Genomic DNA, 17,283 nt, shown 5'->3' with positions numbered 1-17,283 from the left:
GAAACCATCCGGTATTTTTCTTTCTCTTTCTGGCTTATCTCACTAAGCATGATCTTTTCCAGCTCCATCCAAGTTGCTGCAAAAGACATGTGAAACAGGAACAATTTTTAAAGGGGAGTAGTTCGACATCAAATTACATGGACATCGTGGACATGTGAAGAACAAATAATCATTTCATTTCACAGTTAAGCGTTAAAGTCCAGGTCTAATTTTCTCTTTAAATTTTCAATAAAACTCAATGATTTATTATTATTATTTTTTCCTTTTTCTTGAAGTGACATTAGTTTACAACAGTGGAAATGATTTAGGGTATTGGGTTGCACCCATCAGATGTATGTTACTGCATCCTGGTCCGACTCAGGCACTGTGGTCGTCCATCACAGCCCACTGTTTGACCCTCCTACTTTGCAATCCACCTTCCCTACTGAGTAGTGTCAATTCTGCAGTCAGATGTCTACGATTTGTTATTCATTTGGAAAAACAAGTTGCATTTTTTAAAAATTTAGTAAATGATTTTATTTTAGCATTCATTTTACTTTTTAAAAAATTTTATGGGCATGAATATGTAACAGTATCTATCTCAAAAGCACGAATTATCTATGATCACATCTTCCTGAAGAAATTGCTATTAAAGTTGTCATCATCTAGTCATTGTAAGTGTATATTGAAATAGCTGGTGGAGAATGCCTTAATTGTCAAATATAAAATTTGTCAATATAAAATTACCTTCTTTGAACTTTATAAAATTCTTTCCCTTTAAATTCCACTTTAAAAAGAATCCTGGTATTTTATATCTCCTGGTATTTTAATGTTTGAATTTTCCTAAAAAATAATTTTCATTGTATTTCTCTTTTAAGTTGATTATAATTTGTTTCACTAGTCTCTTATAAACTACACTTAGTTTAATTTTTCTTTAGGTTTATTGGAATTAATGGCATCTCATTCTATTATAATTTATATGAACTTCATTTTTTGCTTAAATGCTATGTTTTTTCATGTTCCTTGTTTTTGCGATGTATTTTATTCTATTTTGAACTTACTATTTTTATTTTGACATATGTTCCTTCTTTTTACAGTGTAAAAATATTCCTTGTTTTTACAGTGTATTTTTATTCTATTTTGAACTTACTATTTTTATTTTGACTTACTCTAGTGATTAGGAAAGCATATGTTATGTTTATAATATTTTTATGATTACATTTGCATTTAAAAAATCTATATATCAGAAATTCAAAGACAATAAAAAAAATCATTTTGAATCTCATACTACATTGATCCTTTCACATTCTTTTCAGAAGGAGAAATATAACATATTCTTAGGGAGATTCAGGAAAGATGGCAGCAAGGTGAGGGCATCAGCTGCCTTCCTGTAAACACACACCACAGAACTGATACAAAGCAAAGCCAAAAACCACAGAGGGAAAAAAAAAAAACCCTCATTATCAGCATAATAGTAGGAGTATCAAGGGGCAAGGAAAACTCCAAGTGAACTTCATTGAAAGTAAGTTAAAAGGGCAGAACACCCCTTAAGAGGCAGGAGTAGCTGCAGAGCCCCAGTAACTATTGACTCAGGCACATCCCAGCATTGAGGATCCTGAGACCCGTGACCCCGTATTGCGCTGGATGCAGGGGTAGAGCAACAGTGTAGAGAACCACAGTGGTAAGGGCACAGCGTGAAACCTGCTGCTTAAAGCCGAGGCTTAACACTTCAGAAATGTCAAAGTCTTAAACAGTTCAGAACAGCTGGGCTCCTTATAGGTGAGACTATCACAGAAGTCCTTTGAGAAATATGAAATACCTGCCACGTCCACCCACAAACCCCATCCTGAGACATCAAAAAACTTGTCATTCTATTACAGGCTGAAATATCTCAAACACTTGACACAACCTACAAGTAAATGATGTAAACAGGATTTTCAAAATCCTGCGTGTATAGGAGGTGATTGTTTTGATGTCATTTGCCCCAATCTTCATTTAGACCTACTACCCAGTTTCCTCACTACTCCAACAATGACAAAAATATTTAAAAATGATCCCTACAAAACCCATGCAAAATTGAAAACAAGGAGGCAGGGGAACACATTACAAATGCCAGGACAGAAAAACCTTGAAAGTTTTCCTTCCTCAGTGGAATTGGGAAGCATGGAGGGCAAGTCAGGGCAACCATCCTGGCAATGTTGGTGAAACTTAAAAAAAAAAATAGCGGAGGATCTAAAACAAAAACAGTGTAATGATGATGAAGATATGTGCCAGCTACTTTCAGGAAAAATGGATTTAAGGGGCAGTATAACTGATTTAAAAAAATACAATTGTGGACCATGTCAGGACACTTAAATGAGTAATAGCATCTGTATCATGGGGATCTCAGAAAGAGGAGAAAGAGAAATTCATAAAGAAATCTATTTAAATTCTTCCAGTGGAATATTGCATATCACTTAGTAGACCTTTCAGTTAGTCATCTGATTTCTGTAGAATCTGTCATTGTCTTTGACTCACTTTACCACTGTGTGAGTTGTGGAAAACTGATATTAATGCAAATTAATCTTATCAGTATACATACAAATGAATATGTAAAAACTATTTGAAAACTAGTCACTGAATTAAGTCTTACCCTAGGAAATGAACCATAAGTTGTGATCCAAAAGACCCAAAGAGTTCCAAGCAAAACAATAACAGACAGACATAACCAAGATACATAGTAATAAAGTTACCAAAAGCCAACAATGAGGGCAGGACAGAAAAAAAAAAAGGATAAAAAAGACTAACCTATAAGGGAATACAAGTCAGATTACCTGCAGGTATTCAATAGAAACATTAGGAGGCTGAAGGGCTGGAAAGAGATATTTGAAACATTCAGACTTCTAGTCCAGAATCTTTTAATCCAGCAAGATTAATAATCAAGAGGGGAGGAGAAATAGGAGTTTCACTGAATAGCACGAGCTAAGTATTTACCAACACCAAGCTACATATGAAAGAAATCCTATAATGGTAATTATTAAGCAAGAGAATAATGATATCTAAGCAAAAGGCAAAGTAATATAGAGGGAGAGGAGGAAAGTAACAATGTTGTGCATTGGGACAATCCAGAGACCAGGACTTCTAATGGGTCAAACAAGTAGAATGTCATATACTAAGCTCAAGCAAAATAACAATAGAACAAACATATAAGACAGTAGAATTGGAACCTAAACAAAAATGAAGAAATACCTTTTAAAAAGAAGACAAGAGAAAGTAAAACAAAACCTCAAATATAACAAAATAGCAAGAAACTTCTTTGTCTCAATAAATAATTATGAATGTACATGGCTTTAACTTACCAGTCAAAAGATGTATAGAGGCTGCATGTATTTCAGAACAAAGCCTAACATTTTGCTGGTCACAAGAAACTCACAGCACCAGAAAAAAAAAAAAAAAAAAGCACAGACTGAATTAACAGTCAGGACACAGTCAAAAAAGCAAAAAGCAAATAGCAGCCCTCCCTGCTGGCACAACGTGTTAGAGCACAGTACTTCAGTGCGAGTTTGATCCCCACCCTGGAGATGACCCACATGGCGCAGCAGACCCCTCCTGAACTGCCTGCCTCTCCCCTCAGCAGTGTACTTGGTCAATCTGCCTGTTCTGCTCCCCACAATGTCTCTGGTGAAGATTCTCACCACCCCTTCACTTCTGAGTTGTACCTCAATTCTGTATGAAAAATAAATCTTCAAAAAAAAAGAGCAAATAGCAACAATCACAAAAAAATCTGAAACAGCTTTACTTATATCTCATAAAAAAAAGACTTTCTACTAACCAAGGTAAAGAGAGACAAACTACATTATATTGTGATTAAGGGAGAATAAAGGCCAAACGAAACAAGAAGAAATAATGCATAAGTAAGAGATGAACCAAATGACAAAACACTGTGATGTAGAAGATAATGGAACTTGAAAGATATTGAGAGTAACGCAATAAGACTGGGGGAGGGGGAAGCTAAAATTACTCTTACCATAAGACAAAATATTAATAAGGAAAAAAAAAATCTCTAAATGAGGAGCTAGAACAAATAGTTCTAACAGACCTCTATAGACCACTTTACTCCCAAACTGCTGCATACACATTTTTTATTCAAGTGTACATAGAATATATTCAATCATAGATCAGATCTTAGGACACCAATCAGTTGTCAATAAAACCACAAAGATTGAAAGTATACTTCTAAGTCATAAAGCTTAGAAATTATAAGAAAACTATACATGGAGATTAAGCAACATGTTGCTTAATTGTAATTAGACAAAGAGGAATCATAGCAAATATAAAAAATATTTTGAGATCAATGAAAATGATGGTACAATACTAGACCCTATAATTCCGGGCCCTCCCTGGTGGTGCAGTGGGTTAAAGCACAGCACAAAGAAGCTTAAGCCACTTCCGCATGAGTTCGATGCCCGCCTGCCGCGGAGGAGATCCACATGGCACGGTAGACCTCTCCTGACCCGCCCGCTGCTCCCCTCAGCAGTGTACTTCGTCGATCTGCCTGTTCTGCTTCCCACTCTGTCTCTGGTGAATCCTCTCACCCTCTGCATCTCTGGCCTGTACTCCAGTTCTGTACGAATAAATAATTCTTTTAAAAAAGAGAGAGAAAGAAGATAATTCCAAGATAGGATTATAGTAAGAAAGCAAGAAAAATTCCAAATAAGCAAGCTAAAATCACACTGAAGGAATCTAGAAAGTGGAATAAATAAAGCTTAAAGCTAATAGAAGTAAATAAATAGAAAATAAGGGTGCAAAAAATGAATACGGTCAAAAGGCTATACAAAAATTCAATAAAACCAAGAAAGTGTTATTTGAAAAAATAAAAATATATAAATCCCTAGCTAAATAACAAAAAAGGGAAAACATTAATAAGTGGTCAAAATTAAAGAAAAATATCTCTACAGATCAAAAATGAAAAATATTGTATGAGATTACTTGGAATAATTACATCCCAATGTATTGTGTAAAACTGGATACATTATAGATCAACAAAACCTACCCAGACTAGCCCAGAAAGAAATTAGAAATTGAAATAGTAATAAAACATATTCTGAAAAACAAAAGTTTAGGACTAGATGACTTTACAAATGAATTTTACTGAACTTGTTTTTTAAAGATTATTTATGCTTACAGAACTGGGGTACAGTCCAGAGGTGTGGTGGGTGAGAGGTTTCACCAGAGACAGAGTGGGGAGCAGAACAGGCAGATGTACTGAAATACAGTGCTGAGGGGAGCAAGCAGCAGGAGGGTCAGGAGAGGTCTGCCAAGCCATGTGGGTCAACTCCCTGGCAGGAATTCCTGCTACAATTTCCTCTGAGAGCTTCATAATGTAGTGCTTTAACCCATTGCACTACCAGGGAGAGCCAGAATTTTACTGAACTTTTAAAGAACTAATGTTCACCTTGCTGAAAGTATCTTAAAATACAATAGAGAATTCTTGATGAATTTTCTGATGACAACCTTAATACTGAAACCATACAAAGATAGTATAAAAATTCCTTGATAAATATCAATGCAAATTTCAAAAAGTACAAGCAAATCAAGTACAAGCATATATCACAAGTATTATATAAATAATCAACTGGGATTCATTCCAGGATGCAAGGATGGTTTAATATATATATAAGCAAGTTAATGTCACAGAAAAGTAAAGGTAAAACTAATTTGATGATATCAAAGAGAAAATAATGCTATTGAATTCTCACTTATGAAAATAACTCTAAACAAGATCAAAATAGAAGGAACTCACCTTGACATAGTAAAGGCCATTTATCACAGACCAACCATCAACATAATAATCAAAGGGAAAAACTGAAAGCTTTTTCCAAAAGATTGTGCACAAGACAAGGATGCTCATTGTCACTGTCTTTTAGTATTAAAGGTTTGTCTAGTGCTTTTAGACAAGTAAGGAAAATAAAGGGAAACCAGTTAAGAAAACTATTTTCAGATCATATGATATATGTAAAAATGCTAAAAATTTGGGGGGAAGAGTTCTTTTACTTGCCATGGATTGAAGAGAGTTCTATGTAGAACTGATAATTGCCAAAGACATGGGTTTCCAATCATCCTTGTTTCCCTATCCACACATTTTCATGCTCATGGAAGCCCTTACTTAGAGTTGCAGTTGGGTGGTGCATTGATATCCACAGTGTTTATGATGATTTACAGACTCTGATAGGTTTTAACTAATGTGACTGTGAATGGATTTTATTTTTCTGTTCATTCTGCTTGGACCAGGTCTTTGACCAGTGACACATGAACACACACACACACGGAAAAAGTTGCCCTCTATGTGCTGCAAAAAAATCAAATCTGTATTGTTGATTGGTGAAGACTTTGGGAGCAAAGAGTTGTAGAGAGGGAAGGCTACTTATTTTCATGAGAACATTTTCTATCTGAAGAGTATTTGTGGGTCCTCAATTTAATTTGAAGTATAGTTCCAAGGACTCCTACACTACTAAGATTGACATATGATAAATACAGATTCTGAGTTATGTCTAATTTTCAGCATTCAAAAGCAAAAAGAGAAAAAAAATAACAGTTTCTAATATTTCCCTCTTGCCCACCCCAAAATCTGTGTAGTTGCTATGGCAATCACTTTCAATAACTCCTGAAATGGTTGCACATCTTTCAGTATTTCTTGTTCAATCTGTAAAACTGTCATAGTAATCATTTTGAAACAGAATTCTGATCATGTTATTTTACTACATAAAGGCCTTCAAAGATTGAAGAATGTACTGAATGAAAGCAAAGTCTTTATAAGGAACAAATAAAGCTCCTAATTTCTGTCTCTATTTCTTATACCCTCCCCCCTTTTCCATATCGCTCTGGAGACCAAAATAACGCATACATGCAGGAAGTTGTCTGATGATTCTATATGGCACACAAGAAAAGATCTTTGGATACTAATATCTGGGGGTTCCACAAAAAAAGGGGGGGCTTAATTTCTGTGCTAGCCACTTCTAACATGACCTCCAATGGTTTCAGTTTTTTAATATTTATAACTTTGTGTAATCCCTTCTCTTTGTGCATGGGATAGACTTGGTGATGCACATCTAACAAATAGAATATGGTGGACATGAGGATAAATATACATAAGTAAATAAAGACATTAAGATAAATGTGATAAAAATACAAAAATATCCTAAGAAATTAACAGGAACAATTACATACTTTTAAGATTAGGTTTTAAAAGTACAGTTGAATCTACCTTGGGGACTTTTTCTCTCTCACTCAATGTGAGTGAAATCAGTTGCCATATCTCCCTGAGAGGTTTGAGTGACAAAAAACTGATGTCTCTGACCAACAGCTAGCATGAGCTGAGGCTTGCCAATAGTCATATGTCTCAGCTGGAACGGGTTCTCCCCAGCTGAGCTTTGTGTTATTTGCAACTTCTGCTAACACTGGAATTTCTACCTTGTGAGAGACCATGATCCAAAGGCCATCCCCAAATTTCTCATACAGAAAAACAGAGATGATGGTTTATTGTTTAAGTTTGAAACAGACGTAATAGACAGAATTTCAAGTAAATTAAATATATTTTAAAAATATATTTATTTATGCATACAAGAACTGGGATACAGTCCAGGGGGGCATGAGGTGTGTGAGAAGGTTCACCAGAGACACAGAGGGGAGCAGAACATTCAGATGAGTTGAAGTACATTGCTGTGGGGAGCTGTGGGAGGGTCAGTGATGGTCTGCTGTGTCATGTAGGTCAGCCTGCTGGCAGGGGATCGAACTCTTGCTGCAGTGGCTGCAGATAGCTTCATAGTGCTGTGCTTTAAACCCCTTGTGCCACCAGACAGGGCCCAAGTAAGTTAAATATTAAAGTTACTCAGAGAAAATGAAAATTGTACAGAAGGAAATGAGTTTAAAATTTTATAATAATTATCTTCTGAGAAATAAATGAAAATTTTTTCATCCATGAAAAAGGGGAAGTTATAAAAAATAGAATAGGAAAGAGTTCTTAGGAATTAAAAACATAATAGTGGAAGGTAAAATTTCAACAGAAGGTTTGGAAGATAAAGTTGAAGAGTTCCTCAGAAAGTAGAATGAAGATAAAGTTGAATAAAATGGAACAAGCAGATAATAAAATGAAGGCATAGTTCTAGAAGTCTATTAGAGTAAGAATGATTCTGGGAAGAGAAATAAAACAAGAAAGAACAGAAAGGGGTGTTACTTATCAATGAGAGTATATTTTACTTTGAAGAGCTAAAGATTTGGTAAAAAAGCTATGCATTTGTATTAAATGTAGAAATGTATTTATACAGCTGTTAGTTGATGTTCTTTGTTACTTTATTACAATTAGTGTTTTGTGTGTGTGTGTATATGTATATGTATATATATATATATAAAATTAGTGTGTATATATAAAAATATATATATAATTTTTTTTTTCCTGATCCCTTACACTCCTGCTATGAGTGAAACCATCTGGTATTTTTCTTTTTCTTTCTGGCTTATTTCACTAAGCATGATCTTTTCCAGTTCCATCTATAGACAGGGAGAGGGGAACAAAATCAAAACAGGGTGTGAAGAGCACATGGGGACTATGGTGATGGCACATGGGTGAAGTGGTGGAGGGAAGTTCATGGGGACGCCAACTGAGATGAAAAAATATACAAAATGAAGGATAATGTAAAAAGTATATTTATAAAAACATGTATCTATACAAATGTGCAGATTTAAGAGTACCAAATAGTATTCAAGATGAAGTACAAAAGACCAACTTGTCATTCAAAAGTAAAGAAGAGAAAAAAAAGTCTTTACAGTTCCCTTTTGTTCTCACCCATCCATTCCCTTTTTTGTATCTTCAGTTTTATAGCCAGCTTTCTAGGGTTCAGTGTCAGTTTGCATTATCCAACCTTTTGTTTTGTAGCTCTATCTTCCACAAATGAGTGACACCATCCAGTATTTGTCTTGCTCCTGATTTATTTCCCTTAGACCAATCCCCTGCAGCTACATCCACACTGCCACAAATGGCAATATAGATTGTCTTCTAAGCCTATCTATTTGTGGTAATTTGTTATGAATTCCTTAGGAGATAAATACACCATTTTTCTTGAACAAGATTTTCTCCAATTCCTATTTAATCTCAAACATAAAATTTTATGTCTCTTTAAATAATCTCATCATAATTGATTTGTCTTCCTTCCATTGTTAAAGGATTTCTAATTTTATTCTTTATAATTCAAGAAATTGCTGCAACTTGTTTGAATACCTTTAATCTTCAAGTAAAAATTATTTCTCCTTTATCTTGTAATAGCTTTGAGTGCCATTCTTTCAGTATCAGAAATGTCAAATTTTGTTGAATGAACAGTTAAGCCACATGTTGGACCTAGATATTACCAAATTTTCCAGCATTCTAAAAACATATTTTCCTTTAATGATTTAATACAATAGCTAGAGCCCCTATATCACATGCAGAAGGAAGTTCCTTGCTTTTCTGCTGGATCTTATGGGTCAGGAGAAGGCTCCTTATATTTTTCCTAGTACCCAGGTACAATATTATTTTCTTTTCATTTCCCCTACTAGCTCCATTTTGTAACTTGTCTCTGGAAGTGCCATCTTGCTGCACTGTCACTGCTGATCTGGAGTATAAATGAAATAATGTATCATACTTTTTAGTGATTTACACAGTATTTCACCAATATAAAGACATTCTTTGAATAACCAGTAGCACTAAATTGGGTTCTGAAGAGACAATGATGAGGAAGTAAGTCTCCATAGCCAGCTAGCTTTTGTAGTCAAAAAGAAAAAACTTACATAGGTACACACATGCATGCAAAATTGCAAGTGAGGTAGGTGTGATGAAATAGCTTGGATGTGTGCTGGAGTAGAAGACATTAATCAGCTTTGTAGCAGATATGAGGGTAAAGAGGATATTAGAGAAAAAGCTTTAAGCATGAACCAATGAGCAGTATTGGAATGGTGCAAGTTATATCAGCCTCAAGAAAGAGAGGCAGGTGCAGAGATCTAAGCCATAAAGGGTGAGAAATTAGTCTGGAGAAACCAAGCAAATCTACTTTAACAAAATTCATGCTCTACTTGAGGCTTCCGTAACAGATGTTATCTTAATTCTGAAGTTCATGGGAACTATTGAGCAGTTTGTAGTAAGGTATTGACATGATCCACTTGTATTTTAATGAAGGGAATTTTGACTCCTGTGTAGATACAGAAAAAAGGGTAAAACAAAGTGTATGCAGGGATTCCAGAGAAACTTTATTCCAGGAGAAGTGGTGGTTTTGACTAGGAAAATTATGGTAAACATAAAATAAATGGAAATTCTTGAGAATGATTTTAGCGCAACATAAGGATCTGATGACTTGAAAGAAGACTAAGACTTTTAAAAAAAACTTACTGAAACTTACTTGAAGAAACATCAAATGCTTTGTTTTAACATGTTAGACCTCATAGTCTTAAAAATTGATCAATTTCTTATTTTTGAGTAGGGAAAATTTTCACTAGCTATTTCTTTCTTTGGACTCTTAAAAGGTTTTTTTTCCCCCTTTAAAACCACTTTCTTCCTGTCAAGTCTTATTCTTTACCACTACTTTATTGCTTAACATATTTATGACTCACAATACTTTGTAACTTTAGTAATGCAACCATTATGTGAAAAGTTTAACAATAAATTTCTTATTTAGATCCCAGTTTTGTGTTACCAATATTTCTATTGAGCTGTTGCTAAGTGTATTCTGTAGTTCCAACCTACTTGGTAAAACAAAGACAGGGAGAAATATTGATGTTATATACCATGTTACTGTATTTATGATCAAACTCACAGGTCTCAACATCCACTAGAACTTTCAGGGTCATGGGAATGGGTAAGGAGGTGATCAGTTACATCTTCCCCTTGGGCACACCTACTCCAGGCTACCCTCAGTCCTTCATCTCCTAACTTCTCATTCGTCTCTGACAAGTTATATTATTTTCTGGAAGATTGCCTTATTATTTACTTGTTCTCATCCTACAAGTTATAATGATAACTTACAGAAACAACTATTGTAATGCAGAGTAAGAACTTTATGTTAAAAATGTGGACTCAAGATGCTTAGTAATGTTTTATGACTTGTGAATCTATATATCTCTGAGAGGATGAATATTGACGGCTAATATTGAATCTTTTTCTTTTTGTGCTCTTTTTAAGGGAACACCCTTCTTTATCAGAACTCCCCTTGAGTCCATATCCAGATTTATTCACTAGGACTAATGAAGAGTTGAGAAGAATCATTAACCATTATGTAAGATTTACTTTCTTAAGCTAACAGCAAAAACTTCCTTCTTGTAAGACACTTTAAATTAGAATGTGTAGTTCTGGGAATAAAACATTAACGTGCATTAAGAAGCTAAAGCCACTTCAGCATGAGTTAGATGCCCGCCCCTGAGCTGATCCACATGGCGTGACAGATCTCTCCTGACCTACCTGCTGCTCCCTTAGCAGTGTACCTCAACAGGTGGCCTGCTCTGCTCCTCACTCTGTTTCTGGTGAATCCTTTCACCACCCCTGCACCTCTGGCCTGTACCACAGCTCTGTATGCATATATAAATAAATTAAAAAAAAAATGCTATCTTGAACCTTGAGAAACTTAATTATATTTCATTGTACTATAGATGCACCTCACTATCTTTACTGGGTTACAGAAAAGTTGACATTTGGGAAAATAGTATTTTCCATTGGTAAAAATACTATTAATAGCTTCATTTTGTTTCCTGAATAGTACTGATTTCTCGTGATAAGAATCTGTTATTGAACACCAGACACTGACCTTTCCTATAGTACAGTTTAAGAAACAAATTGACTTAATTTTTGGTAATCACTGTTACTTTTGAAATATTAGAAAGACTTAAATGACATTTTTCTTGCTATGAGTTAAATAAACAGTAAAAATTCAAGGCCATTCACATAAGACACTTTAATCCATTGAATTGTATTATTGAATTCTTACCAAATACTTTTCTGAGGGTTTTTTTTGGGGGGGGTAAAGTTGCTGTGAGAAAGTACTTATTTTCTGTTCTTTTTTTTTTATTTGAATACATATGACATGGATACAATGGCATATATAAAATCTGTTTAAATTAATTTTATCACCATTACTTTATTATCTGTATGATTGTGTTTATATCCCCATTACTAATTTTTCATGTTACATTTAATTAGTAGTCTATTGAGAAAAAATAAGAGATTGTTTCATTTATCCATTGAAAATTTATTTACTACAAAACTAATATTTAAGCCATTTTAGCCATGTCACAAACATAGGGGTCTAGAAACTGAATGATGTTGTGAATCACTAATGAATTCTGTAGTGTTCTTTTATTCACTAATAACATTTTTGTTAAACTGTATATCACATATAAAGGGTGTTATCAAAAATTCCTCTAAGACTCATAAATTACAGCATCTGTGTTTTAGTATTCATGTCTAATAAATTTTCTATAATAGATCATAAGAGAAAAACTTCCCTATGTGTATATTACATATGTAGGTAGTGTAATTTTAATAATAGACTAAAAATCATTTAACACAATTTTCAGTGACTATTCTTTATCCTTGAAAGATTATAAAAACTTTAATCACTTTTTGATTAATCGTATCTGCCTAAAGCTAGAGAGACTGATGACATTATTTTGATGATAGAAGGAGGCTAAGAAGAATCTCCTATAAGTCATCTTCTTTTCCTTTTTCCCAGGGTATAACTATTACTTAAGTAATTACCCACTAACATTCTGCTAATGATGTATCTATAGAATTATAAAGAAGCCCTTTCAAAAGTATGTTTAAGAGATGATAATATTTAAATTGTTTGATATGTGGGGTGATCAAAGAGTATAGTGTTGATTTGAGAGTGTTTTTGGAAGTTTTCCTGAATATCATATTTTTTTTTTTAAGATTTATTTATTTATCCATATAGAACTGGGGTACAGGCCAGAGGTTCATGGGTGGTGAGAGTATTCACCAGAGACAGAGTGGGGAGCAGAACAGGCAGATCGACGAAGTACACTGCTGAGGGGAGCAGCGGGCGGGTCAGGAGAGGTCTGCCACGCCATGTGGTCTCCTTCCGGGGCAGGCGGGAATCGAACTCATGCGGAAGTGGCTTTAGCTTCTCAGTGCAGTGCTTTAACCCGCTGCGCCACCAGGGAGGGCCGAATATCATATTTTTTAAAGTATTTTAAATACATTGTAAAAAACATTTATACAATTTCCTTTCATATAGCTAAGCTGTAGTGCTTTGTAGTTATACCTCACACTATATAGAATGCTCTTACATTAGTTAATTTAATCCTCACAACCCTATAAAACATTTGCAATTTAGAAGAGTGATGATTTAAAATTCACTTTCCTCAAGTTTTAAAGTTAGTAAATAACTGAATTAACAGGCAAAACCAGATCTTTTAATTTCAATCCACTTTCCAGTTCTCCAAAGTTGTTCTGATTCCTGGTTTATAATTCATCACCTGACATAGGGATGGAAGGGTGAAATACATAATGCTAACAAGAAACAAAAGTATACAGCTTCTGTGTTTAATTGTGCTACTAAATCAACTGAATTTTTTTGAGTGACTATAATATCAAGGAATGGAGCAAATATCCAATTTTTCAGCACAAAATAAGATACCTTGTACACTGCTGGTATACTATTGCATGATGATTGAATTTCTGAGTGAATGGTTTGAATTAAACAGTAATTTTTTTATTTATCTTTTATCTATAATAGATTTATGACTCTATACAGATACCTACATTCATATATCCATATCTATAATATTGCATTATTATTTAATCTATATCACATCAATTTCAAGCATGTCTGCCTCCTTCTAGCTGCTATACAATGATAATAATAACAAATAAAAATCAAATCAAGATAATAGTTGACTAAAATTTAATTGGTCATGATAACAGAGACAAAAATGTGAAATTCCTGGCTTAAAAGAAAGAAGTATCATAATGCTTTGGTGAATTGTAGCCATGCCAAATTCTAGCAAGGAGGTAAACGAGGTAGTGGTTTCTTCTGGACACTGGTGGTGGAGTACCTTATAAAACCAGAGAATTTTATTATTCTGAGAGCATTTAAGAATTAATCTTTTCAGAATGTAATGATAAAATTCAGGAGATATACTGAAGTATACAATACAAGGTATATTAGCTGTCATTATTTACAAATTCTGTATTATAATTTTAAGCTATAATATGAAATTGGCAGTTTTATGAAGAATATTATTTTGTTCATTATATGAGGAAAAAATATACATTACAGATGGGTATCATAGAACATAACTAAAGCATGAATTTCAGGCATGCTTTAATATTATGGGTACTTTGCCTTCGTTTTCTGGATATTTCATTAATAAATAATTTTGGAGAAATGAACATCTGTGACTAATAACTGTGTGTAGAAATAGTAGTATATCTTTAAAATTTGGCTGGGAACAAAAATTAGTTGATATGATTTTCTTATGTTTTTTTTCTTAATATTTTTATGTGTTTTAAATACCTGACATTTAAAAATTACTTTTAAATTACTTTTTAAATTAAAAATTACTTTTGGAGGGCTAATTGATGTGTTATTGACTTAGAGGTTTAGTTTGTCTTATGAATATATATTTCATATGGAAAACAGCAGGCATAAAACACAGAAGCTCATAAGTTAATTGATGAGTAACTTATATAACTTAATGAATTTATAAGTTAACTGAGGAGGTAAATATAGTCTTGTTATTTGGATGGACATACTTGAGCTGAAAGTGAAAAAGAAGCCATATAAATAGTGCCTTTATGAATATCCAACATTTCATACCAGAGCCATTTTACCCTGAACGTTTTAGCTAGCCTGAAAAGATATCCACTGCTATTTATATTTTTTCTCATTAAAGTATTAAACTGGAAAACAAGGTTCTAATGATGATGTTTGCTTGATTTGCTATCATTACTTCTAGTCAGTTATTCCAAATGCTCTTGCCTACATATATGCTGCCATTGTCATGAATTATCATGATAAATCCCAAGAAATCCCTTAGAAGTATTTTTGCTGGTCTGACCATTAATCTTATTTTTAAACTCAAATGTTATAATACCACACATTTTGCCTTTAATTATTTTTAAATTTTATTTTGTATTTTATAATTCTACTATGTCATATAAATACAGTTAATGACAAGGAAAAGAAATTTCTGTGGTATATAGAAACACAAACCCTATTATGTCTTCTTTTGAATTTTTTTTTTAAAGATTTATTTTTATTTATGCATACAGAACTGGGGTACAGAGCAGAGGTGTATGGGCAGTGAGAGGATTCACCAGAGACAGAATAGGGTGCAGAACAGGCCGACTGATGAAGTACACTGCTGAGGGGAGCAGTGGGTGGGTCAGGAGAGGGCTGCCGCACCGCACCATGTGGGTCACCTCCAGGGCAAGTGGGGATTGAACTCATGCTGAAGTGGCTTTAACTTCTTAGTGCTGTGCTTTAACCCGCTGCGCCAATAGGGAGGGCCCTTGAGTGGTTTCTTTTGATTAAAATTCTTAAGAGGTACTTTTGTACCTCTAATGGAACTTTTGCACTTTCTAATAGATGACATATGGTTTTTTCAGTTTAGTGGAATGTAAATTTCAGAGAATATCTAGGCAAAAAATAGCTATAAGAGTCTACATTTTGTGAAACTAACTGATAGATTTTTAACAGAAAACTATGTGTAAATGACACTTTCTCTTTGCAACAGTGGCAGGAAGAACTTAAGATCCGAAAGAAATTAGATGAAATGCATGAAGCAAAAGAACGTAAAGATAAAGAGTTAAAAGAAAAAGATCACTTCAGAGAAATTATGAAGAGAAGAGAAGAAAAACTACACAAACAAACCAAACCCTATGAGCTTCCTCCCAGGACTGAAGTTGTTCATCAGAAAAGAAATTGACCCTGCCATATAAGTCCATATGCAAGAAACATGTTGCATTTAAGAGACCAAGCCAACTATATTTAGGAACAATTTCTTCTGTTAATAGTTTTTAACTTGATACAAGATCCTTAACAGAAATGTTTTAGTTTCTAACTACAACTCTTCACCATATTTAAATGAAGTAATTTTACCAGCTAAACATTTTTAAGAATATATCTAGAGCTTTTTCTAATTGACTCTTGTGGTAATACAGATACTTAATGATTTCTCAAAGTATTAATATTTATTGGAAAGTTAGATGGAAATGGATTGCAAATTTTGAGTTATATATAAGAATTATTTCTTGAAATGGAATAAACATCAGCTGATCCTCCAATAACAATTATACAAATAAAATAAGTAAGGCACTTGCTTTCATTGTCAATTTATGCCAAAATAAACCATATGCCAGAAATATTTCTAGATGAATCAATAATCTCAGAATGGCTTCATCTTTAACCTCTACCAAGGATCAATGGGTAAAGAGATATCTGTGATGCCTTATGCTCCTTTTCTGAAAAATACAGATATTACACCTTGATTTCATGCAGGTGACTTGGTATACTGAAGAGACAAGTCATTTATCAGGGATGAGGTGCAAATGACTACCTAGTTAGGAAGGTAGCATAAACGCAGTGACTAGGGCTACAGGTATCTATCTCATACATAGATGTTCCCGCGGCTGAAATGTCTGACCGGTATTGTAGATTTATCTAATGTTTTCAGAAGAAGCGTCAAGTGGGATTATTTTTTATTTTTTTGTTATTTTAAAAATATTTATTTATTTATGCATACAGAACTGGGCTACAAGCTAGATATGCAGGGGTAGTGAGGGGCTTCACCAGAGACAGAGTGGGGAGCAAAACAAGCAGATCGTGGAAGTACGCTGCTGAGGGGAGCAGCGGGAGGGTCAGGAGAGGTCTGTCTGCACCATGTGGATCACCTCTGGGCCGGGGTATTGAACTCATGCTGAAGTGGCTGCAGCCGGCTTGCAGTGCTGTGTCCTGTTGCGGTACCAGGGAGGGCCTGGGATTATTTTTTATAATAAAATTTACTAAGTATCAAAAACTTGGACACCATTTTTAAAAAAATCACATAATCTCAGGTTAAATTTAACATATTCCTGACCCATATTTTGTGAATTTATAGTTTCATTCTTTTTTTTAAATACCAATAATGTATGGTTAAAAAGCAGGAAGGGGAAATGGCATTCTTATTTTGATCTCAAGAGAGCAAATTCAAACATATTGCCTCTCCCAAATTTTTTATTCATGTTTGTCTTACGCAGAGAAAATGTAAGTCATCAAAAATAGTGTCTCCCAATGACCTACTAATTAC

General features: G+C 34.1%; 1 protein-coding gene across 1 annotated transcript in view; it reads left to right on the top strand.

The window, feature by feature from the left end:
* Nucleotides 1-15,924, top strand: part of TMEM232 (transmembrane protein 232) — a 150,832-nt gene extending 134,908 nt beyond the window's left edge. The window contains exons 13-14 of the mRNA XM_004678479.1: nucleotides 11,162-11,255; nucleotides 15,733-15,924. Coding sequence (XP_004678536.1) covers nucleotides 11,162-11,255; nucleotides 15,733-15,924 — 286 coding nt within the window. The remainder of the gene's footprint in view (nucleotides 1-11,161; nucleotides 11,256-15,732) is intronic.
* The last annotated feature ends 1,359 nt before the right edge of the window (nucleotides 15,925-17,283 follow it).

This window comes from Condylura cristata, unplaced genomic scaffold (assembly GCF_000260355.1).
Source record: "Condylura cristata isolate star-nosed mole 26May11 unplaced genomic scaffold, ConCri1.0 scaffold00007, whole genome shotgun sequence".
Taxonomy (NCBI): Eukaryota; Metazoa; Chordata; class Mammalia; order Eulipotyphla; family Talpidae; genus Condylura; species Condylura cristata.
Note: the sequence above shows the minus strand (reverse complement) of the source record. Positions and strands in the feature narration are given on the sequence as shown.